General features: G+C 51.6%; 1 protein-coding gene across 1 annotated transcript in view; it reads right to left on the reverse strand.

The window, feature by feature from the left end:
* Nucleotides 1–3,942: 3,942 nt before the first annotated feature.
* Nucleotides 3,943–26,080, reverse strand: part of PRIMA1 (proline rich membrane anchor 1) — a 67,776-nt gene continuing 45,638 nt past the window's right edge. The window contains exons 3-4 of the mRNA XM_004376691.1: nucleotides 16,875–17,004; nucleotides 3,943–4,045 (exon numbers count right to left, since the gene is read on the reverse strand). Coding sequence (XP_004376748.1) covers nucleotides 3,943–4,045; nucleotides 16,875–17,004 — 233 coding nt within the window. The remainder of the gene's footprint in view (nucleotides 4,046–16,874; nucleotides 17,005–26,080) is intronic.

A 26,080-nucleotide genomic window follows, 5' to 3' on the forward strand; every position in this document is an offset into this window, starting at 1 on the left:
CCGGGCACCACCAGCTGATTCCTGCCCTGCTGCCTCCCAGGAGCACTTGTCAAATCGGGTGACCGACTCATCCCGGTTTGCCCGGGACGTTCCTGGTTTTAGCACGGCACATCCTGTGTCCTGGGAGACCCCCCCTCAGTCCCAGCAAATAGGGATCTTGGTCAATCTATTCCCGATTGCTTCAAGGACCAAGGGGGTGGGTGAGGGAGTGGGAGGCAGGACTGGTACCTTAGAAATCCCCACGAATACCGACTTTTGGTGGTGCCAGGAGAAAGTACTACAGAAATAGCATAAGCAAGTCCCCAAGCCTGGCCCCTGGTTTACAGCAGGACTTCAGGGAAGGCTCCCCAGGTCCCCCACTACTTCACTCTGCTCTCTCCCTCCCACCCCGCGCCTGGGACCAACGTCTGCCACACACAACGCACAGCCGTCTTTATATTTTTATTGAAAATAAAAAAGTCACGGTGCTTTCCTCCTCGTATGTAGCACACAGCACACCCCCGATACTGCCGGCCCTGCTTTCCATGTGGCAGCTCAGCACCAAGTCCCCATGAAGGGCTCACTGGGGGACAAGCCAGCCTCCACTGCACGTCTGTCCATCGAGACCGAATTCCCAGGAACAACTCCGCTTCCCCTGTATCTTGGGCTCGTTGTTAAGAAGGCAGGTTTTGGGATATTTACATTCATGCATTAGATAATCTCACGCTAGCTGGGTGGTTTAAACCATACTTTGTACAGATACAGGGACAACAGTAATTATATATATATATATAATATCTCTTTAAATATATATAACTATATATAATATATATGTCTATATTTTTACACCTATTAGTCTTTCCTCCTAGACTTGCTTTAGACGCTTCTAAAGAACACCTAAAGACTCTGGGGGAACCTAATCCAAAACCAAAGCAAATCTGTCGCTGTCGAGTCCATTCCAACTCATAGTGACCGTACAGGACAGAGTAGAACTGCCCCATAAGGTTTCCGAGGCTGCAAATCTTTACAGAAGCAGACTGTCACATCTTCCTCCCGCCGAGCAGCTGGTGGGTTCGGTTAGCAGCCGAGCGCTTTAACCACTATGCCACCAGGGCTCCTTTGGGAGATCCTAGATGCCATTAAATTCTAAAGTTGGCCTCATCTGTGAGACCGCAGATTGAGAAATAACCTATTTGATAAAACGTGGAGGAGGCATGAACCTTCCACTCTGGACCGCCCTGCTGGGGCTCACTGGAGGACTGGTCTGTTTGGGGGCCACAGCTATGTTTCTAAGCTCAGGCACTAGGCAGGCGGGGATTTACGTCAGCGTCAGGCTCTAAGCTAAAAACCTGGTGGGATCCTCACGCTGCACTGTGAAATGTCTCTTCTGAATGGCTGGTTCTGGGTTTGGGGGGATTGTTCTCAAGTCATTCCTTTTTGCAAAACTGGCTTCTTCCTGTGGTTTACACTAACAGGTGAGAAGGGATTTTACAAACCCAATTTAGCGGGCATTTCCACGCAAATGTTAGCCTTTCATGGAGTCCTTCCTGGCTGCGTCATGGTGCCAGAAAGAGGATCTGGGTCCCACAGCATGAGGGACACTCACAGGAGTTCCTGCCTGGGGCCGGAAGATTAGGCCAGTTGCTGTCAAGTCAATTTGGACTCCTGGCGACCCCATGTGTGTCAGAGTAGAACTGTGCTCCACAGGGTTTTCAATGGCTGAGTTTTGGGAAGTAGATCATCAGGCTTTTCTTCCGAGGTGTCTCTGGGTAGACTTGGGCCTTCAACCTTCTAGGCTAGCAGCGGAGCAGGTTAACCATTTGCACCACGCAGGGAGGATTAGGCTAATTGCAGAATCTAGCCCTCCTGGGTTGCAGCCAAAGGCTGGGGATGGTGGGACTGGGTGGGCTTGTGAAGAGCTGGGTTGTGCCATGCCCATGTCCCTCTGGGACCGACTGCCCCGGCACTCTGTGAGCGCTCAGCCAGGACCCTCCCCTCTGGCTGATGCTGTTCTCTCTGACCACTCCTGAGTTTCCAACTGGCTCAAGGCCACAGGCATTTTCCCATCAGTTAAGCCCAGGGGGGCGTGTGCTCAGTACTGGGGTCCCACCTAGGCGTCCGTTCAGGGCACAGGCAGTGGGGTCAGCAGGCACCCAGGGGCTGTAAGCAATGGGGGGAGTGGGGTCTGCTGGGCCTCTCAGCCCTGCCCTGCCACTAACCCACATCCCTTAGGCCCTTGTCATCGAGCTCTGCATCTCGGGGCTACCGAGGGCATCCACCAAGGATGCTTGTTGTGAAGTGCTCGCCAGGTGGGGAGTGAGGATGGAGGCTGTTGGTGGCACAGAAAAGCAGAATTCGAATCCAAACCCAAGTCCTCAAGTCCTCAAGCAGGTGGAAAACAGAAAAGGAAAATCCCTTACGGGAGGGTGTGCCCTGGCGGGCCTCAGCCTGCACCACTGGCCCCAGGCGGGCTGTGGGTTAGGGTCACGGCCAGCTCACCTTGATGATGACACCCAGACACCTGCGCAGGCACAAGACTCTGGGACAATGGGCCTTTAGAGGTTCGTCCCATGTGGAGACTGGCTTTCAGGTTTGTCAACCTCACCCGGATTGGAGAGGGTGTCATCCTCACCCGGACTGGAGAGAGTGCCAACCTCACCTGCATTGGAGAGGGTGTCTGGGAGGCAAATGGGTCCACCCAGGTGAGTCCTTACGTGGCCAGAGTGGCCCCATTAAATGTGTCCAATTCCTTCTGGGCAAGTGGGGGGGGAGGGGGAGGGGACCCACGGGGTCACAAGTGTTCTCTCAATGCATGAGGGGACACGAAATCATGAGGCCATTGGCTCCGTGGGCCTAGCGATGTGCCCCTTGGGGCAGGCAGGCCCTGGGGACCAGGCCAGCCAGGTGGGGTTACCAAGCCTGGGGGGGTTCCTCTCTTCCCTCCCCCCACTTTTCTGCTTTCCATCCCCCACCCAGTCCAGAATGTTCAGCGATTCCAGAACGTAAGACCACGGAGAGACTTTTATAGGGAGACACTGGGAAACAGCCCCTCCTTCTGGATGCGGCGGGGGCCGGGGGCTATCAGGAGGGCCTGAGTGCCACCTGCGGGGGGTTGGCACATTTGTGGCCTCTGCTGGGCAAAGGCAGGGCCTGGCTCACACAGATGCGTCAGTTCCCACCACGTGGGTCTGGGAATGTGTCTCCGTCCTTCCTGGTGGCCCTGGGTCTAGGGCTCAGGGAGTCATTGTTGCCCCAGAAGGCCAGACATCACCCCGAGTGTAAACGAGCTTTGCTGCTCAAGAGAGGGTTGGTCGGGGGGCTGACAGCCCTCAGGGGTGGGCAGGCAGGCCTGGCCTGGGTGTTGGTAAGAGCGGAGGGGTAGGCAGGCACAGAGGACAGACACAGACAGGGACGGGCAGGTGAAGGCGATGGTAGATGTGTGGAAGCACCTTTGAAGGGGGTCTCAGGGCTCTGCCAGTGGCTTCTGATGGGAACTGCAGGGTCAACGGAGAAGCAGGTGGGCTTCCTGGGAGAGGGGAAGGTCTCAGCTGGAGGTGGACCCTGGGCTGCCTTTCTTTTGGCTAAAGGAGATGTCTCCCTGTCCCAGCAGACAGACAGACAGACAGAGTCCCCCTGCCCTCCTGTCCGAGCCTGTGCTTTAGACAGCACGGGGGATGGTCAGCGGATCACACACAAGACAGGGAAGAGGCTGTGGAAGGGCCACGGGTGGGGACACCGCCGCGGGCTGCAGGCAGGGCCCTGGCTCAGGCCTGGGTCTGCGCCGCCCAGGCCAGAGGGCTGACGGGGCAGGGCTGGGAAGTGGACGGTTTCCTCTTCGGGAGGTGCGAGGCCTGCCAGGCTGTGAAGTCCTGGACGAACCCAGGGTCTGCTCATGTCTCCCTGCTTTCACGTCCATCATGCCACCAAGGTGTCCCTCTGGCCAGTGGGTCCAGGGCTGTAGACTCACACCACTGCGTTGTTCACGTCCACCCCTTTGTTGCTCTGGGAGGAGGCCATGGGGTACTCAGTGACACTCGTGCCGTTTTCGTCCTTTCTCAGTGGTTTCCTGGAAGTGGGTAGAGGAGGAGGGGACATCCATTAGTTATCAGTGACTGTAGGGGATATCTTGCCTCCCAGTTAGCAGCTGTGAGAGACTCCCAGCAGGAAGTCCACCAGACTCTGTTTCGGGTTAGCATCCCTGGGCTGCTGGTCCTTGTGGGGTCAGTCAGAAGCTGGATGTGCTCTTAACTAGGGTGACCATATAATTTGTCATGCAAGTCAGGGTGTAGTTAAGAGTGAAGGGGGGAGCTATTGATAATGAAGCAGGGACAACAGGCATACATTGGGACTGTTCTGGGAGAATCAGAATGTACGGGCAACCTAGTGTTAGGGCTTCCATTGAGCGCTTTGATTATAGGTGAAGACATGAAAATGATTATTTGGGGGGCACAGGCAGTTAGGAGAGATGTTAGTGGCTGCATTTTGCATTCTGGCTTCAGTGTGGTCAAGGCAAACGGAAAATGTGATGAAGGGGATGTGATAATGGTGATGCTGGTGGAAATCGTTGCGGTGATGGTCGTGGAGATGATAATAAGGTGGTGGTGGTAGAGGTGGTGATGGTAGCAATGGTGGTAGTGATAATGATAGTGATGTTGGTGGGTGTGGTCACAGTGGTTGTGATGATGGTGGTGACGGTAGGGTTGGTGGTGGTCATGGCAATGGTGGTGGAAGTAGTGGTAGTGGTGGTATGGGTGGTGATGATGGTAATAGCAGTAGAGTGGTAATGGTGCTGGTGATGAACCTGGAGGTGGTGACTGTGGTGGTGTGTGATAATGGTGGTGATGATGATGATGGGACTGAAGGTGGTGACGGTGATAATGGTGGTGAATGAACATTTCACACCAAGTCAGATGGCCAGAGGCCACTTAACCCAAAAGCCATTCCCCTATGCAGAAAGGAGGCCAGGAAATTCTGTGAGGGAGGCTTTGAGCAGACCCTTGCACACTTGCTGAGGTTCTGAATTCACAATATCACTTTATGGCTGGGCTTAAATCCTACCTGCTACTTCGAGTCTTCCAGGAGAGCTTTGGCCTCTAGCACTAGGCCTGGGTGGCTTCAGCCCTCCTGGCCTTGAAGTACATTATACGTAGCCCAATTCCATGCTGCAATACTGCTGTCTCCTGGTGGACCTGATCCTCATGGGGCCGTAGCTGAGGCATCTCCTGTGTCCCCAGTGGCCACAGGCTGATTCTGAACTAGCCCTTGTTGTCTGTTCTCTAACTGAACATTTATGGTCATTGTCCGAAGTCTGGGGACCGATTGCTTCCCCTTTATTGAGTGTTCCCAGAACCTCCCCAAACCCACAATGCGAAGGACTGGTATTTGGTGACTCGTTTGATGCTTATGAGGTGAAGGCCTTTCTGAATTAGTGTAGGGTGGAGAGGGTCTGTGAGGTCATTATCGGTAGGTTCATGGGTGGGATTATCAGGCCACAAGCCTGCTCAGAGACAACACACTGATATCAAATCTAGAAATGGCCCCTTTTTCTCTTGCAGCAGAAAGAGCTTACAAAATAAGTAAAGAAACCCAAATGCACTTAGTGTAGGGTGGCCAAGTCCAGCCACTATGCCTTCTTCCAGAAACAAGGTACAAACCACCACATCCTTCCATGGAGGATCATGCTTTGTGCAAAGGATTGATATTTTCACATCCTTTCTCACCATAGGTCCCTGAAGAAGCTAGGCCTGGTGTTAAGAGATTCATTTCATGGGGGAAACTGAGGCTTAAGCAGAGCTGTGACTTGCCCAAGGATGCCCAGCTGGTTTGTGGTGGCACCTGGACCACCGCCCACTGCTGCCATCTCGTAGTCCACACAGCTGTCCATGAAATCAGCATTCCCAGAGGGTGTTCCCCTGAAAACGGGCTCCGTGGTCAGATCATCTTGGGAAAGCCGGCCCTGCCCTTCTCTGGGAGAGTCACAAAAGTTCTGAAGACTCCCCCAAGGAGCCTGCCTCATTTTCGCTTTGAAGCCAGTACATTCCAACCTTGTAGGGTCTGAGGACCCCATTTACAGAGATGCTCTCTCACATCTTCTGGAACCTCCAGGTTTGTCAGGCTCACACCTGCTACCTTGTTTGCAACAGGGCTCTTGAGAAGCCCCCTTAAACTCATGGGCAATGCCTGCTGCATCGACCTCCGCCCAGGGCCTTGTTCTCCTGCTGCCTCCCGTCTTCTCCACCGCCCTTCCTGTCCCTCCCGCCCTTCTCCAGGGCGCTGGAGGCAGCTCTGATGATGTCGTGTGGACTTAACTTCTGACTCAGGGCGTTAGTATGGCCTGGAAAACTAGGGCTGGGGTTGGTAGTTATTTATCACAGTGGTATCCTGTGCTGTCCCCCGTGAGGCCACTGAGGGACTGAAGTGAAACTCCTAAATCTATCATCACTATACAAGGGGGTGAATGGACATCGGATTCAGGGTTCCAGAAAATACAAACAGGCAAAAACTCTGGGCCTAAATCCACATTGCATTTCTCCTTAATACATATTAAATCTTGGGTTTAGGTCTAAAAAAAATCAACCGTAACATGTCCAGGTCACGGGAGATACGGCTTATGGGCTTTCGAGGGAAGATAACCAACAAAGCAATGAAGGGGTTTTGGAGCGCCCGTGGAAACGGGCAGCCTGGAGGCCATCAGGCTTCCCTCTTTCTAATGTGGGGGTGGGAAGACGGCAGGATTTCTCTTGGCAGGAGAGGAGGGGAGAGATCGCTACAGCCAGCTGCTGGCTGTGAGACCCTAGTGCTCCTGGACCGTGGGGGGAGCGGAAGCTCAGAAGACCAAGCAGGAGGTGACCTATAGGGAACCAGGAAGGAGTGGAGGCAGGGGGTCTGGGCAGGGGTCCCAGCCACCAATGAAAGCCTCTTTGGCTGGCCCTGCCCTCAGACTGGAGCATTCCAGAACCTGAGCCTGGTGAGGGGAGAGGGTGGCTGTCCAGGTGGCCCTCCTGAGACGTGGACTTGGTCTACTCCACTCCTGTCCCCTGAAGCTGATCCCAAAGCACTCTGTTGCCCGTGTGCTGCCTGAGCCCCCTCCCAGAGCCTTTCTGGGACTTGCTGGCTTTACCTAGGGCAGAAGATGGCCCTGCCTTTGCACTTCCCCACCCCATACCTGGCCTTTTCCACGCACAGCACTTGGGTGACGTAGCAGAAGAGCTGGGGCAGATGTCACAGCTCAGCAAACGGCAGCTCCACCACTTTGTAGCTGTGTGACCGTGGGCAAGCTACTAATCTCTCTATGCCTCAGTTTCCTTGTCTATAAAATGAGCACAATGGTGTCCATTTCATAGGGCTGTTGTGAGGATTAAATACGTTAATATGTGTCAAGTACTTAGTGTCTAGCATACAGTAAGCGCTCAGTAAGTGTTAGATATCAGTATTGCTCTTGGGAAGGTGTCAGCAAGGAGCTCCAGTTGGCCAGCAGCAGCCAGTGTTGTCCCGTCTTCACGGATGTCCTACCTACTGCGCTCCCTGTGGGGGTCCGGAAACACTAGGGAGAGGTGCAAGGACACGACCTGGTCCTGCTAAACCAAGGAGGGGCATTTCCACCTTGGTCCAGGCAGAGATGGCCATAACTGGCTCCCTAAATGGCCTGGTTCCTAAAACCAAGAGAAATGTAAGTGAGCTTCTTGGCCATGTTCAGAGGTTAACTTCACAGGTTAACTTCACCTTGAGACCACCACCAGGGGAGAAACCCAACCCAGACAGCCTGGAAGATGGCAGAGAGGCCCAGGGGGAAAGAGCCCTAGCCCAGGAGTCAGAAGATTGAGACTTGATTCTGCAACAAAGCGTAAGAACTAGCTCCCCAAATCTGGCCAAGATCCAGGAGGAAGTAAGATGGTCTCGGAGCAGCTAAGTTCATGCATCAATGCCCAGCACTTGACCAAAAGACGTTCTTCCTTGGGTGATACCAATGCTTACTTGAGTCACAGCACAACCACGCTTGGGGATCTGGACTTCCAGCCAGTGATACTGGGTTTGGGTGCACGTAGGGGTGGTGTTACAGGGAGGTATAGGGGCAGCAATGAGAAGTGATGGATGGGGGTGGCTGGGTCTTGAGCATCCCATCACTGCACTGGGCCCCAACCTGGCTAAAGAAGGTTTGGACCATGACAGAATCCCAGTCTTGACACCCCAACAATCCAAGATGCATTCAAGTTGAGGTTCCTGCTTCTGGAAGTTCGTAGTGACTTGGGGATGGATAAAGAGGTTTTACTCATGTCCTGACCCTTGTTCCTCTCTGCTGACCATTGACTCAACCGACCTCCTCTTCCTCTTGCCCCTCTGTTGGCCATGATTATGGTTCAGCTGGAGATCAGAGCAGGGGTCAGTGGGAGAGGGCTGGGCTGGCCACGGCACAGTGGTACGTCCTGGGGGCAGATGGCGAGGGCTCCTTCAAGGCAGTCCCATCCTGAGATTGTGTCATGCACAGATGGGAGGGAGGCCATGCTGCTTGGAGGCAGGGAGGAGGGCTGCTGAGTCAGTGTGCATGTCCTCGAGCTTGTGTATGTAGGAGAAGGCAGAGGTGACAGGTGCTTGGAGGGAGCGGAACAGAGATGGCAGAGGGCGGAGGAAACAGAAACGAGTGAAGGGGTTGGACCAGGCATTTAAAATTGGGCACATGTTATTTACCCTAAAAGTAGTTTTTACTTCACTCACCCAGATGGAGACTAAAAACATGTGAGCTGAACTGAAATTCTAAATAGAGTTTGTCAGTTAAAAAGGTAGAATCTAGCAAGTCTACGTAAACAAGCCTCCATTCACTCCACAGAGATCATCACTGAATGGCTACCACATGCCAGGCACTGTGCGGAGGTAGATGAGTAAGACAAGATGGCCACTACACGTGCACACGCGCGCACACACACACACGTGTGCATGCATGTGAACACCGACACTGCACCTGACTACAGCAGGAAGCAGAAGTGTCCACTTGAGGAGAGCTCCAACTCCAGCACTTGGGCAGGTGAGAGAGAGAGCCCGCCCATTCAGGATGACACCTCAGAGGAGGTGGTGTTTGAGTTGGGTCTTGAGGGAAGAGCCGTAAGGATTCAGCTGAAGAGATGAGGGGCAGGGCACTGGCCAGTGGAAGCACCTGGAGGACTCAGGACCACGGGGGGAGGAGGCCAACTGGTGTAGGGGTCTAGGCTGGAAACCTGGGTGACCTGAGACATTTCTCGTCCCTGTCCAGGCCTCTGTTTTCTCATCTCTAAAACCAGGGGCTGACCCATGACCAGGAGGTGCCTTCTTGCTTGGATGCCACAGGAAAACTCATTGCCTACTCCTCCACGGCAGTCCAGCTGCCCCAGGTAACCAGGTCTCCCCTTCTTGCCACATATTGGGCAAGAACTAGCCTTGCTCCGGGCCACCCAAAAGCTCCAAAAAGAATGTAAATTCTAAAAGGGAAACTAATTTCACTGACTAATTTTCAATTGCATCTATGATGCAGAAGAGATGTTGGGAAAATTCCATGATGGGGTGAAACTCAAGGGATGCAGGCCTGGAGTGGGAGAGAACGAGCTGAGTGTGGCAAGTTCCCCCAGGGGAGCCTGTCGGGCCCATCTAGCCTGGAGGCTGCTGGAGAGGAGAATCGCAGCCCAACTGTGCAACAGGCCCAGAGCTGCCAGTCCATCTGGAGAGGAGGATGAATTCTGGGGGAGGCAAGTCTCCAAGACAAAAACGTGGCTGACAGACTGATTACCTGATGTATTTGACCACATTGAGAGGAGGCATTGCTAACTCCAGGAAAGGAAACAAATCATAGTACACTACGCGGCTCAGCTATGAACAATTACACTGTCATAAAGTAAACACTGAGTAGTTATCAAATCCCACGTTGGACATACCTACAGGTGGAGGAGAGTCCTTGGGTGGCACAAAAGGTTAAGTGCTTGACTACTAGCCAAAAGGCTGGCAGTTTGAATCCACCCAGAGGTGCCTTGGAAGACAGGCCTGGTGATCTGCTTCCAAAAGTCACAGCCTTGAAAACCCGATGGAGTGGTTCTACTCTGCACACACGAGTTGGACTTGACTCCACGGCAATCAACAACAACATAGGTGAGGATGGGAAGAGAGGCGGTGTCTTATGTGTCTGTGGGAAGGGTAGGGGCTCTGAATCGCGCATCTTCATAGTAGAAAGTTGATAATGTTTACAAATGAAAAAAAAAAATTAAATAGCAGTATCCGCACCACTTGGAGTCCAGAGAGAAATGCTGGAAGGGACAGCTGACAGTTAAATGCGGCTGCTCTCAAGAATGAGACATGGAGGAGAAGAGAGGAAAGTTAGGGGGCTGCTGTTTTTCTTAAAAGCTTTGTGGCACATCCGACATTTTAAACTATGTGCATATATTACTTTGATAAAAATAAAAATTCACTTAAAAGGTGGTAATGAAGGTACAAAGCCCTGTCCACACTTTCTAATCACAACGGTCTCGATGGCCTACACGTGCCTTCAAAAAGCCTGTACCACTGTCCTCACCCTTTGGGTATGGGAAGCAACCCTTCTCCCACCCTCTTCTCTTGCTCTCTGCCATTATCCTTGTTTTTGTGTTTTCTTTGTTTTTCCCTTTCTAGCATTCTTTTCAGTCTCTTCAATCACTTCATTTGTTAATTTGTTGGTGTGTGTGTTTGATCGGAGTCCCTGGATAGCACCAACGGTTAAGTGCTCAGCTACTAACCAAAAGGTAGGTGGTTTGATCTCACCCAGAGGCACCTTGGAAGAAAGGCCTGGCGATCTGCTTCTGAAAGGTCACAGTCATGAAAACCCTGTGGAGTGTAGTTCTACTCGGCAACACATGGGGTCGCCATGAGTCAGAGGCCACTGGATGGCAGCTCGTTTGGCTGGGTGTTGGTGGGTTTGGTCTGCTTGCTCCACCAGCAGAGGGAGGCAGGGACTAAGTCTTGCTTATCTCTACCTCCCCAACGCCTAGTCTCGTCATGCCTGAATCACAAACTCAACAGAAAATTCAGCAGATGTTCAGTATTTGTGGACCAATGCTGACTTACCGAGCAGCCCTGTGCACTATCAAAGAGAAGCGCACGTTCGAAAGTGCTCGCTCTGCTCAAGTGGCTCGACCATAACGAGCTGATGAGCCCCAGAGCCAAGCAACAACGTGCGTGCACAGGCACACTCAGGCGCGCGCCCAGGAAGCTGCATACTTGTTTATCGTCTGCAATTAACGACAGGCCGAAATGTTCTGCAGCCTTTAATCGGTCTTGTAGACAATACCTTGTAAATTAGAATGAAACGGCTGTCAAGTGGCTTAACGGAAAATCGATGGCAGAAGGTGAGGACCTGCACTAGGGAATGCCTAAGAAGCCAAGGTGCTCTTCCTGGGACCAGGGGCTGGGGGTGACTGGGGGCGGGGGCTGGAGGGGGTGGCCATCAGAGAAGCTGCAGGGCACTCCAGGAGCAAGGCCTGCCCCTGAGGGTCCCTGCAGGCCTGTGGGGCTGTCTCCACCGGCCAGCAGAAGGAGCAGCCTTCCTACCCGGGCAGTGGGTGCCCTGGAGGTCACCTTGCTGGCTCTTGCCTTGACCTTCCCTTCAGATCCTCCTCGGACTGTAAAACATGGTCCTTTGGGGACATGTGATTAAGGCGTGGGCAGGAATCATGGCTGGGTGCCCACCACCGTAGCCCGGGCACCAAGCGCAGCTAGCGTGGGCAGGCACTCCAGGAAGAATGCTCTAGTGGTGGTGGCCCTCCGCAATCCCGGGAAACGCAGGCTCAGGGAGCTGCACGGAGACTTGGAGGACCCTCACTGTACAGACAGAGAAACCTGGGGCCCAGCGAGTGAGCCTGTGGAGCTGGGAACAGACCCCAAGGGTCCTGAGTCCCAGTCATGGGTCCTTGAACAACCCCAGGTTGTCCTGCTATGCAGGGTGTGAGCACGCCAGGCCTAGGGGTGGGAAGGGGGCCTGGGTGGGGGGCGTGAGGGCTCTGGACCAGATCATCCTGGGGCTATGGAGAAAGAAGCTTGTTCACCACAAGCTCAGGGCAGGGGGACCACAGAAATGCAAGCTGCAGGCCTTCCGGTGCGGGGAAATCTGCCCAAATTTGGGGTAGTTGGTGGGAACTTCGGGACCATTACACAGGCTAGCTCCACTGCAAGCAACACCCTCCTCAGCCCCTTGGCCTGGCTGGTGCCCACCCAGCTCCACGTCACCGAGAAACCTTCCTGGCCCTCTGTCTGGGCCCCCACGGCCCCTGCGCCCCAGTCACAGTGTCCTGCAGCACAGAGGGGGAACCGGGAAATGTATAGAGTCGCAGCAAGAGGTTTTGATTCACTGACTCTGCGCTGATGACCTCACCTCCCACCTGTGGTCTCACTGTGGCCGTGTGACAGGTGCCCCCCTCAGTCTTCTCCCCTAGCCACCTCCAACGCTCGTGGTCCTGTGGCAGACACCCACCCCAGATGCCAAGCCGGCATCTCCAGAATCACCTCCTCCCTACTCCAGCTAGAACCATGTAGACTGGTTCTGAAAGGCTGTGTTGGGGGCACTCACAAAGATCTTCCAGAAACCATCCCTTGGGCCGTGGGGCCGTGAGAGTTTACCACAGAAAACAAACAAACGAAGCCAAACGAAGGGGGCTTATCCCTGAATTCTCTCTCCTCTTTACGGGTTTACAGCGGCACGGAATGCCTTTGTTTCTGGAAAGACAAGGCTTGTTTCAGATAATTCATTGACCAAAAAGATTTGGCCATGAGCAAGAAATCCCGTTTCCTCCGGGGAGACAGGCAGACAGCTCCGAGCAGGACGTTCTCACTGCCCCAGCTGAGGTCAGCCCAGCAGTGAGGGCCACTTGCCCTTCTACACCCACTGGGTGGGGTCCTAACTTCTCTGCCTCCCTCCCCACCGCCCCTTTCAGTGAGGCAAGCCCCCTGACCAGGCGGGCTGTGGGAGCACTGAGAGAGCACAGCCCTCCCCCGTCACCGAGTATCTGTGGGTGTGTGCCCAGGACACCCCTCTGGATTAGGAGCATCTGAAGGGCAGAGGGCTGTGTCTTTCACCCCCATGTCCCCGGGTCTTGGCCCAGAGGACGGGGTAGGACACGGTGCCTGGGCACAAAGGGGCTGTGATGGTGAACTCCATTTTCCCCACCTCCCAGCCCCTCTCCTTCCCCCCAACTCAATGCCAGCCCCTACTCTCCTTCTCTCCATACTCCACCCTTACCCCCCAACCCCCACCATCCATTCCGCCCTCTCTCCCTGCCCTATGCCAGGGAGGCTGACCCCTTACTTCCCCTATCTCCCAGCCCCACTCCCCAACCCCCTTCCACTGCCCCAGCTTGGGTTTGGCCAATGGGAGGACCGAAGGTGAGACCAGAGGGCCTGGAGAATTTGGGGCGTTTCCTCCCCTCTCCCTTCCCATTTGGGGCTGTGTCTCTAGCAATTTCAACCACAGCTCCTCCTGGGTGACCCTTATTTCAAAGCTCCAGCTCTCTGGCTGGGAGGCACCATTTCAACTTTTTCCCCTTGCCTTGTCATCCTAGGGGTAGGGACACTCCCACTGCGGCTGGTCCCTGAGTGCCTCCTCAGCCCCATTTGCTCCCCTGACTCTGACTGGCCTGTACCCCTGTAAGGAGCCCTGTCATCAAAGACTAGTCACCTCAACCATCTGGCTCTTCTCAGGAATCTAGGGCTCAGAGCAGGTGGGAGGGGACAGAGGGCAGGCAGGAAGCCCCCGGGGCTGCTCTGAGAAGAGTCGAGAATGGTGTCCCCCTTCCTTCCTGCGAGAGCCCAGCCCTGCTAAGAGGACCTGGCACAGCCATGGCGCAGTGCTCCCCTTTCCCTCCTCCCACTGAAGTAGGTACAGTTACTTCAGGGGAGGTTGAGCCGAGAGGGAGGCAGAAATGGCTTGGTGGGACTGTGTGTCTTTTGTTAAGAGCCTCAGCTTATTAAAAAGATTATGCTGAGCACCCCGAGGGAAGGCAAGGAGGAGTCCCTGCTGATGCTCGCTCTTCCTCAAGAACCTTCAGTAGCTCCCAGTGCCCAGAGTCACAGGCAAACCACTCAGCAAACGGTCCCCAGTCAGGCTCGTGGCTCCTCCAGCCTCATCTCCCACGTCGCAGGGGGTTCCTGGTGCTCTGGGATTGTTGTGCTTTTGCTCACACAAGTGCCTTTGCCTGGAATGCCTTCCCGGCTCAGCTTCTGAAAACCCTCCTTCCATTCCAGCAGCCCGCAGCTCAGATGCTGCGTCATTCCGCTCTGAAGGAGCACCCACAACAGGCTGCCGAGACCTCCCACGGCCTCATTGCCTCCTGCCTAGAACAGGCGAGCAGCCTGAGTCTCACCTGGGTGTGGCCCACCCTGAGTTACAGGGTCTTGGAGCCTCAGGGCCTTTCCATCTGTCTGTCCTCTGGCCTCAGAGGGGCACAGACATGCCCCCACACCCCAACACCCCTCTTCCGGGCACCCCCAAGGAAGGGCACACAGAACAGTGAGGGCTGATGTCAGCCCAACACTGGAGCGGAGCTCATCAGTTGCAGCGGCCACACGGCACCATGGTTTTGGCCGGCCGGTCCTAGGTTCTAAATCTGGCTCCACTGCTCCCTGGTTGTGCCATCCTGGGTTGCTCCCTTACCTCTTGGAACCTCAGTTTCAGCATCTGTAAAATGGAGCTGATTGGGAAAAGATGCGGTGAAGATGAACTCAGAGAATGCCGGAGAAGAGACAATCACAGCCCGGCCCCAGGAGACACCCGACTGTAGCTATTCCCTTGTTATTATTATTGTTTTTGGAGACTGCCGGGCGGCGAGAGCGCTGGGGGCGGAAGCAGGCTCTCACTGGCTGGAGGCAGATGCCCAGGACCACGGCCCCTCGCGCCTCTCCGCCCAGGTGTGGCTCTGCTTGGCCCTTCAGCCTGTATGCTAACTGTGCACTCGTTTTAAGGGGTTTTAAGACTTGTAACTTTATATTTGACTCTTTCTGCTTTTGAATTATAAAGTGAAATCTCATAGAACAACTGGCTGAAAGAGCAAAATGAAATGTTTCACGTGCTGTGATTTTTCTTAATGTAGACCCTCTAACTTTGGGCCCCAGGGAAAATTTTTAAAACCTTTTTTTGAAATTCATTATATTATTAACAATCAACTCAAAGCCAATGGGTTTGTTTAAGGCTGCCTGGTTGGCACAAATGGTTAAGCACTTGGCTACTAACCAAAAGGTTGAAGGTTGGAATCCATCTGGAAGTGCCTCGGAAGACAGGACTGGTGATCTTCTTCCAAAAAATCAGCGACTGAAAACCCTATGGAGCACAGTTCTAATCTGACACACATGGGGTCGCCATGAGTCAGTGACGACTATGGTGGCTGGTTTGGTTGTTTTTTTTTTTTTTTAATTTCCCGTTCGCGTTTTGTAACATTTTTGTTTGTCTTTTGACTCTGTCTTCCTTCAAGGTCCTTGTGAGCTAGAGATGGTGTTCTGGAGGGTGTTGATAAAGACTAGAAATCAAGGGGCCTTGCCAGAGCTGCTGTGTTGTGCACCTCCAGAGTGTGCCACTCACACCTGGGCCTACTCTACCGTACCTGAGAGCCTGGACACAGCCCGAGCCTCCGCAGGGCCCAGTACCAGCCACACTGCGCTACAGACCCCAACTCCGACTCTCCCGGATGCCAACAACGGGATGGCGTGCGGTCAACTTTTTTTTAAGGCAAAGGGAGATGATAGAAACAGAAAGGACTAGCATTAGTGAAAGACAGTTGCCCTTTGGATCATTCATACTCTACTGAAACACTCCTATTCATCCTTCAAAACCCAGCTCAGGTGTCATATCCACTGACAACCTCCCTCAGGCATCTCGACCTTCCCTATTCCCCAAGAGAACCATCACTTCCTCCTGTCATGCCTCCTCCTCGTACCCATGACTCTGCCGGAACTACAGAAGCTGGTACAGTACTTAGTGGGCACTTACTGTATGCCAGGCACAGCAGAGTATACATACTGGGCATATTATTTACCGAAGGCATCTCACTACTCCCCAGAATAGTTGTTAGCTGCTATTGAGTCAGTCCCCGACCCATGGTGACCCCATGCATTGAACTGTCATGATCAACAGGGTTTTCATTGGCTGACTGTTTGGAAGTAGACTGCCAGGCCTTTCTTCCTAGTCTGTCTTAGTCTGGAAGCTTCTGCTGAAACCTGTTCAGCATCATAGCAACACGCAAGCCTCCAATGACAGGTGGGGGTGTGCTGCACACGAGATTCACTGGCCGGGAGTGGGAGCTGGGTCTCCCACCGAGTCTCCCACATGGACGGCAAGGATTTTCCCACTGAACCACCACTGCCCGCCCCCACCACCCCAGAACGGTATGACGTAGTTATTCTTATTTCCATTTTACGGATAGAGAAACTGAGATCCAGAGAGGTAAAGTGATTTCCTCCTGGTCATATAGCCTGCACTGGGGTCTGAATTCAGATCTGACTCCATCACCCAGACCTATGAGGATGAGTTTCATATTCCCAGGCCCCGAGCGAGCTCCCCAAGGCAGGGCCGGCCACTTACAGGTCACCTTGTGTTGCACTTGACCTGACTTACGATTGCTGCTCATCACATGCTTGCTGAGCCAAACTCCCTAAAAATGACAAGGGTGTCATGTCTGCAAACCACTTTCAAACATTCCAGTGAAGAAAAAGAGAAAAGGGGCAAAAGGAAACAGATATAGCAAATATAGCCAAGTGCTGACAACTGCTGAATCAGGGTGAGGGTAGATGAAGTTCACTATGCATTCTTTCTGCTTCTTGTATGTCTAACAATTTTAATAATTTGAAAACATATATGATGGAGGTGGGCGAGGGGGCACCGGGCCCAGCTGGGGCCAGGCGGGGGCTGGGCGGGCACTCACCTTTTGATGGCTTTGTAGCAGATGATGACAAGCACAGTCAGAAACACCAAGGAGGCACAGCATACCGCAATGATGACCACCAGCCCCGACCACCAGCTCTCCTCGGCGGGACACGAGGTGGAGTTGGGAGCTGAAAGAGACAGGAGCAGCTGAGTCCTCCTGGACCAGCGGCCATGGCACATGGATGCAGGACTGCCTGGTAACCCCGACTGGGGGCCTCACAGCCATCTATCACCAGGATGAAGGCTCTCTGTCTTGCCTGCTGTCCCCACCCCCACCCCGGGGGGCGGTGACATCATGGCTGGCTCCTGGCCAGGCTGGCCCCCAGGCACCTCCACCCTGGCCCTGGCGGTCCCAGAGCAGAGGTTAAGCGCTGCTCCCCGACCATCCATCTTCCCTGGGCATGAGCTAACTGACAGCAGGGTCGGGCTTAATTTCCCATGAAAAATAACAGAACATCTCATTCTCTCAGCTGAGGCATTAAATCCGCTTCTTCTGGAGGTGGGGGCAGGGAGCAGGGCCGGCAGGGGATGCTGGAGGAGGGAGGAAGGCGCAGGAGAGAGGGCGGCCCGCCAGCGCCAACGCCAGGTTCTTAAGCTAATTTCTTACAAGAGGCAGGCTCGCCCTGCAGGACTTGGCCTGTGTGCTGGGTGGCTCGCCCTGCAGGACTTGGCCTGTATGGTGGGTGCCTGCAGCCGTGTCAGTTCGCACGGGTGGCTAAAATTTGGAAAAGTCGCTGTAAGGGGTTGAATTGTGTTTCTCCTCACAAGATACATTGAAGTCCTAACCCCCAGTCCCTGTGAACGTGACGTTGTTTGGAAATAGGGTCTTTGAAGATGTTAGCCACTAAGATAAGTCTTGCTGGGGTAAGGTGGGTCCTAATCCTACATACGTGGTGTTCTTATAAAAAGAGGAGAAGGGATTAGAGTGATGTAGCTACAGGCTGGGGGACACCTGGGGCGACCAGAAGCTGGAAGAGACAAGGAAGGTCCTGCAATCGAGGCTTCAGGGAGAACACGGCTCTCTCCGACACCCTGAATTCGGACTTCCAGCCTCCAGAGCTGAGAGAGAATAAAGTCCTGTTGTTCCCAGCCGCCCAGTATGTGGTACTTTGTTCCAGCAGCCCCAGGACAGCAACCCATCTGTCACTGATGAAGCGTCTGACACTGGGTGCCACAGGCCCCCACCACTACTCAGTCAATCGGATCCTGGGTGAACCTGCCCGCCCCCCAGCACAGGCTGTGCTGGGGGCACCTGCAGCCCAGGTGTAGACAAGGCTCACAACACTTGCCTCTGAGCAAAGCAGGGGCCAACACCGCACTGCACACAGCCGCATCCCAGAGGCTCTGGGAGACCCAGACACGACAGGAAGGAAGAGCTCAGAACTGCAAAAGGGCTGGGAGGGGCGGGGAGAGGGCAGGAAGGAGGGGTGGGGGAGGGAGAGAAGGCGAGAGGAGGAAGGGAGGGAGAAAGGGGGAAGGAAGGAGGGGGGAAGAGAAGGAAGGAGGGGGAAGGAGGGAGAAAAAGAGGGAAGGAGAGAGAGGGAGGAATGGAGGGAGAGAAGGAGGGAAAGAGGAAGGGAGGAAGGGGAAAGGGAGGGACAGAGGGCTGGAGGGAGATGGAAAGAGGGAGGAGGGAGGGAGGAAGACAAGGAACGAGGAAGGGAAGGAAGGAGGGAGGAAGACAAGGAACGAGGAAGGGAAGGAAGGAAGGAGAGGAACTCTGGGCAGCTCTTCATGACTTATCAATATACAAGAATTGAAACTACACCCCAGGCTCTGTGTCCACTCAGTGACAGGCCTGGGGCAACCACATGTGGGGAACAAGCGGGTAACTTGCCAAAGGACACCATGAATGACTTTATCACCATCATCACCATCATCAAGGTGTAATCTACATCTAGTGAAATGCACCCACCTTCCGTGCACTGTCTGACCAGCTTTGACAAATGTTATAAGCCTCATCTCTGTTATGATATAGAACATTTCCGTCAGCTCAGGAAGTTCCCCAGTGCCTCTTTCTGGCCAATCCCTACCCTGGAGGCAACCACTATTCTGATTCCTAAAATCACAGACGAGACTCACTTATTCTTGACCTTCATTTAAATGGAATCATGCAGCGCGTGCTCTTCTGCTTCCTTTAGTGTTTATGAGATTCATCCAAGTTGCTACATACTTCAGTAATTCCTTTTTATGGCTGAGTAGCATACCATGGTATGAACAGACCACAATTTGCTTATCCATTCACCTGCTGATGGACACCTGGGCTGTTTCCCGGTTTTGACTACTGTGAATAAAGCTGCTATAAACATTTGGGTACAAGTCTTTGTAGAGACAAGTGGTCACATTTATCTTGGGTAAATGTGGGATTGCTGGATCATATGGTGTATATATGATTAACTTTAAAGGAACTGCCAGCCTGGTTTTCCAAAGTGGTTGTACTCTTATACACTCCCATGTGGAATACAGGGAGGAGAGGAGAGATGGGAAGAAGAGAGAGATTACAGAACTGTTGCCGCTCGATCAGCAGATCAAGGAGGCCATTATGTGCTTCTGAGGGAAACCAGTTACCATCAAGTCGATTCAGACTCATGGCAACTCCATGTGTGTCAGAGTAGAACTGTGCTCCATGGAGTTTTTAATGGCTGATTTTTGGAAACAGATCACCAGGCCTTTCTTCCCAGGTGTCTCTGGGTGGATTCCAACCTCCAAACTTTCAGTTAGCAGCCAAGAACATTAACCTTTGGCACCACCAAATTAACAAATGCAAGGTCCTGAGGGCAGGACTCAGGTCATCATAGAAACCAATCAGGTACAGACACGCTTCCAGAGACATGGCTGGGACAAGTATGCCACCGGGCTGATCCCAGCCGGGGCAGGATCAGCCTGTAGAACCCCACCCCCACACTAAAAACACATATACTATGTAACTCAAAATAGGGATAACTTCTAAAATAAGTAAAAGGAGGCCCCAAGGGATTCTCATGTTCCCCTATAGATGACCTTCAGTGCTATCAATATCAAACACGAAATCCTTCCAACCAATTCCTCATTTTGGGGTATCCCTGGTTTGGCTGGATCTTCCCAGGGTGACTCAGCGCAGGTCCAGGACCAGCCTTCCCTACAGCACGGGTCCCACCCACTGACCTCTAAACCCCAGAGGGTTTGCCTCCTTCTCATTTCACTGGTGAGGGCAGCAATGTGGGGTTCTGCACCACCTTAGGTTGTAATAGCTCTGTGCAAGTCCCCTAGGACCAGGTATGCCCCTGCCTGAACCTCCAACTCCATTCCACTGGGCATGGCCAGAACATCTATCCAGATATGATAAGACAGCTTACTATGTGGGCAGAACAATGGCTCATATTTGAGAAGATACCATCATGAAGGTGCTCATTCATTCATTCATCCATTACGTAGCCACTGAGGACACTCTGTGCCAAGTACTGTGCTAGGGGCCGCAGAGGTGTATCTCTGGAAAATGGGGCCTCTGGCAAGCACTGAAATTGCATCCCTGTCCAAACATCGGACACCCACCTTTTAGATAACTTTACCATAATATCAGCTAAAAAATACAAGCCAAGCTCGTTAATCTTTTACTTAACACATTATGGCGCTATATGAAAATTACAAGTGCACCTTCCTTGCTTTCACTGCTAAAAACTGGTCTATGATGTGCTCACAGTCATTTGTGTCCTTTTCTGCTCTTTTTACATTCAGCAGAGCAAGATCACACACTCAGCTTTGAGCTATGGAAGCTCTCACATACAAAAGTATTCATCTTAACTTGCTGAATGATCTCTCACAGCTGGTGATGGAAACTGCTCAGAGGCGGCTCCTCTCCCCCTTCAAGTGGCATCCAGGGCACGTGCCATCCCTGCCATACTTTAGCTATGCCTCTGACCAGGGCTAGAGTACAAAGATGAATCAGACATAAACTGTGCCCTTACCAGGCCTGGTGCCAGATACTCCATGGGTAATTCCAAAGCTGATCACGACCTGACTGCCTTGCTCACAGAGCCAGCAGTCTCCGAGAGGAGCTGAGACAGGGACAAATTGCTATACATAAGGCAAAAGGTCATTTGTGCCATCAGAGAAGAAACCACAGAGTGCCAAGGTGGTTCAGAGGTGAGGGCGGTGGCTTGTGAGAGGCAGGTGGTGAGAAGAGGAAGGCCGAGGCAACGCAGAAGATGTCAAGTCCCTGGAACGAGGCTGCCGAAGCTCTGCCTCCTCTGTCACTCCGTCTTGCTCACAGCCGAGACTCTGCAAACGCAGCAGAAAGGCAGGAGCTGTCATGACATCACAGGGGTCGCAACCCCCTCTCTTCTGAGACTCAATGAGGTTCTGTCTGCTGTATTCATTAGACACTGATGATGCTTGTAAAGACGATGAGACTGGCAACCAGAGAGAACAATTTAGAACTACTCAGACTCAGTGTTGCTTTATCAAAGGAGCTACACTCTTTCCAGGTAAGAAATACATCATTAACAGCTTATGTGAGGGACTTCGGCTTCTGGCCAAGACAGGGTAACAGGGACCCGATTTGCCCTCCCACTTGAAATATCCAAAAACCATACAAAATACATGAAATAATGGTTTTCAAAGCAGTGGACATCAGGCAATGAAAGAGGGGGGTCCCTGAGAGACAAGAAACAAATGAGGTGAGTCTTAGGATTGCTCCAGCTTACTGCCTTGAGAGAGTTTCCAGATAGTGGGCAGTGAGGGAGAAGCCAAATGAGCCCAGCAGACTAGCTAAGCTGGGGAGATGGAACTGAGAACCCAGGGAGAACAAAGCATCTGGAGTTCTCAAGACAGAATAGCAGAGAAGAGAGAGCTGTACACAGAGAGAAACCTGGAGATTTGCATAGGGTTCCCCTCAAGTTTTCTGCAGAGTACTAATCAACACATGTGCGTGAAGAAGCTACCCAGAGTCGAGGGAAGAACCACCTGAAGGAATCAGAGATAACAGTGCCTGCTACTCACACAGGGCCCGAGAGAGTGCCTGTTCCCACTAGCCAGACTGACCAGCCTCAAAATTCATGGGGTGTTAGGTAGACTACACAGAAGGGCCTTGCCTCAGTAGTGGGGAATAATTAGCCCTAGCCTGAGTATGGAGTTCCTGAATGGTGCAAACAGTTAAGCACTTGGCTACTGACTGAAAGCTGGGTGGTTCGAATCCACCCAGTGGTGACTTGGATCTACTTCTGAAAGATCACAGCCTTTGAAAAAATCCTATAGAAGAGTTCTACTCTGAAACACATGAGGTAGCCATGAGTCAGTATCAACCCCACGCAACTGCTCCAGTCCCACCTAACAAATCTGACAAGCAACACCTGAAATGGTCAAATTGTTTCCAAGTAACTTAACTATGTCCCAGAACAAAGCTCAAGACTATTTATAGGAATATAAAGATACCTAGCACCCAACAAGATAAAATCCACAATGTCTGCTATATAATAAAAAATTACCAGGCATGCAAAGAAGCCGGGAAATACGATCCATAATGAGGAGGTAAATCATAGTTGATTGGAACTGACACAGATGTTAAAATTATCAGACAGGGCTATTAAAACAGTTATAACTGTATCCCATATGTTAGAAAGTTAAGTACAAACCCAGCTCCCAGATCTTGGTTTCTAAATACCATACTTCAGTTAAAAGAAGAAGCACTCTTGAAGCGTCTGGCTGTAGAGCTGGGGAAGGGAAAATACAAGATGAGCTTGTTTACCAGAAAGTAAGGAAGTGCTCAAAACACTAAAGGATGGGGGCATGTCAAAGGGACACAGGAGCTAACATGAAAGAGTTCCCAATGGCCAAAGCTGGAACAATCTGAGCAACAAAAGAAATAACATAAGTCTATAAATAATTGAGTGAATACAATAAATGGGAGAGAGGAGACAGATTTTCCTTACAAAAGAATCCCAGAATGTGGAGCTTAATTCTGGGTCGCCCCTGCCACTTAAGGGTGGGCTAGAATTAGTGACTCACTTCCAAAAAATGAAGTGGAAAAAAATAAAAATAATAACTATACTGTGGAGAAACCTGGCAAACAGTATATTATAGCCAAGTAATGAGGTTAACATCGCCAGTGATGTCATGTGGATATCACATGTCCCTGGATGTGATGTGATGAAAGGGCACTTCATCTCTGCTGTATTCTTTCCAAATAATTAATAATCCCAGACTAAGTATGGGAAAAACCTCAGACAAAACCAGATTGGGGGACATTCTTAGACGATACCAGGCCAGTATTCCTCAAGACTTTCAAGGTCATGAAAAACAAGGAAAGACTGAGAAACTATCACAGACCAGAGCTAGGGAGGTGTAAAAATTAAATGCAATGTCGTTTCTGGATTGTGTCCTGGAACAGAAAGAGGACATTAATGGAAACAAACAAAAAAAAAAAATCAGTGAAATTCAAATAAAGTTTGGAGTTTCGTTAGTAGTAATGTGCCAATGCCAGTTTAATATCGACAAATTATCCATGTTAATGTAAGACGTTAGCAAGAGGGAAAACTGAGCAAGGGGTATACAGAGACTCTCTGTACTATCTTTACAACTTTTCTGTAAATCTAAAATTTCCAAAATAAAAATTTTATTTTTAAAAAAGTTAAGTAGACATGTGGGATAAATAAAAAAAAAAAAAATTGAATTTCTAGAGATGAAAGCTACAATGTGTGAGATGAAAAAATACACTTGAAGGGATTAGGCAATGTAGATTAGACATTGTACATAAAAAGATTAATAAACTTGAAGACATAGCAATAGTAACTACTCAAAACCAAACGCAGAGAGGAAAAGTGAAGAAAAAATAAATAGATCATCCATGAGCTATGGGACAACTCCAAGTGGCCAATATATGTGTAATTGGAAAACTGGACTTCCTGAAGGAGGGGGGTGGGGGGAAGGACAGAAAAGATACTTTAAGAAATAACAGCAAAAAGTTTTCAAATTTGATTGAAAAAATAAACTCACCAATCCAAAAAGCTCTACAAACCCTAATCATAAAAAGCATGAAGAAAAGTACACCAAGGCACATTACAATCAAATGACTCAAAACAGTGACAAAGAGAAAATTGTAAAATTAGCTCAAAAAACCCCGCGAAACCAGATACACTATATACAGAGGAAGAAAGATAAGGAAGCAAACAGATTTCTCAAAGCAAACAATATAAGGGAGAAGACAGTGGAGCAATATCTCTAAAGTACTGAAAGGAAACAAATCTGTTAACTAGAATTTTATACCCAGCAAAAAATCTCTCAAAAATAAAGGTAAAATAAAGACTTTTTAAGCTGAAAGAATTAATCACCAAGCACTTACAGTTCCACGCTATTTCAATGGAGGTTTAAAAAGTAAGCAGCTCACTTAACAAATATTTACTAGCAGCTACTATGTGCTGTGGACAGGGGCATTGGAGGTGACCAAGACAGATGTGGGTCCTCCCCAGTGGAACTCTGAGAAGCGTGGAAGAAGCTGATAGCAAACAAGTAAACACGTATATAATTTACATATTGTGGCAAGTGCTAAGAAAGAAATAGAAAAGAGGTTAAGATTCCTCCACAAAGATCTGGGAAAAAGGCAGGTCCGGGCCAGTGTAGGGGCAACTTCAGATGCAACTATCTGAACCAGTATTGAAGACTGAGGAGCCCAAAGAGATGGAGTTCTGTGGGTAGCTGGTCAACCTGCTCTCAGTCCAAGACCATAAAAGAACTGTGTGTGGTCAGGCCATCTGCCAGCCATTCTCAGAGACAAACGCCCTCCCTATATTCCTCACAGGGTTTTTCTTTTTGTGAATATCAAATGAGATAAGAGATAACTCTCTTGTGGGTACTGAGAGGAGCCGCTGTCCTTTATGAACAACTACTTTCAGGCACTCTACCAGGCACAGTGGTGCGTAGCCCAATCAAAGGCCCTTTTAATAAGTGGGGAAACTGAGGCCACACAGTCTGTCAGGACTTAAACCCAGGTGTGCCTTGTCACAGTCAAAAACAAAAAAAGCTGTTGCAGTCAATTCTGACTCATAGTGACCCCACAGGACAGACTAGAACTGTCCTGTAGGGTTTCCAAGGAGTGGCTGATGAATTCGAACTGCTGACCTTTTGGTTAGCAGCTGAGCTCTTAACCACCACGCCACGAGGGCTCCCTTGCGACAGTACCCATCGCATATTTATATATGACCTGGGCAACCTGCCACTACCCTCTCCTCATCAGAGGCAGCCGTGCCAGAGAAGCTGCCTAGGAGATGTTTGACTGACAGGAAGGAGCCGAGCGAGGGATGAATGAGTCAAAGGAACAGGAAGAGTAGGCTGGAAACAATCTCCGTTTTGGCAAAGCGGTCTGGTTCTTAGACGAAGTGGGTGACAGTCACATTCTTGGTTTTAAAGTCACTTTTCCATGGGACGTGGAAACTGCAGCTTCGTCCACAGCTTGGCCTCTTGGCCCCGTGTGTGGCCACCTCCAGAGACCAGTCATTTGCTCACGTGGCTCCCAATTCTTGAGCGCCAGGCGTTGCTGCTGACACGGTGGGCGTGCTGTGGGCTGAAGAGCCTCGGTAGCTTTACTAGACTTCGCCTAACTTCCGAAGTCTTGGTGACTCATGCCCACACTGCCCGAGTGGTTTCTGACTGTCCCCCAGGAGCTGGAGCGGCTGTGCACTAATTGGTCTTAATTACTGTCGGGTGAGGAGGTGCCCAGCCTTTTCAGAGGCAATTGTTCTCTCTGCTTCCTGCCTCCTCAGCAGCCCAGCCGCCAGCCCATCGGTGATGACAACCGCTGACTATGGAACCCAGCTCCTCCTGGGGGGGAGGCTGGGCCAGGTGCCCTGAGCTGCGCAGATCAGACTCCTTCAGTGAGCTAACGTCCATGAACGTGCTTCCCAAACAGAGAGCACAAACCGAGCCTTCACTGTGGGGGCTGGCCTGGGCTGGGAGTCCTTTGTTCGTCTTCGGGTCAGTGACACTGCCAGGGATTCGGGATTACTGCATCTCAGGCACTTCGCCTGGGATTGGGAGCACAGGCCAAGCCAGTCACACAACCCCTGCTCTGTGGCAGTTGATCCTTAGGGTCTGTAGGCTCCCTCCCTGGCCCACCCCCTCCCGCCCACACGAAGGGGCTTTGGGGAAATTGGCCGGCACGTTTAGGGGAAGTGCGCAGACTTGGGACTCAGCGCTCTCACTGGGAGGCGGCTAAACGTCTCAGGGTATTTCAGA

The sequence above is a fragment of the Trichechus manatus genome, unplaced genomic scaffold (genome assembly GCF_000243295.1).
Source record: "Trichechus manatus latirostris isolate Lorelei unplaced genomic scaffold, TriManLat1.0 scaffold00045, whole genome shotgun sequence".
NCBI classification, from domain to species: domain Eukaryota; kingdom Metazoa; phylum Chordata; class Mammalia; order Sirenia; family Trichechidae; genus Trichechus; species Trichechus manatus.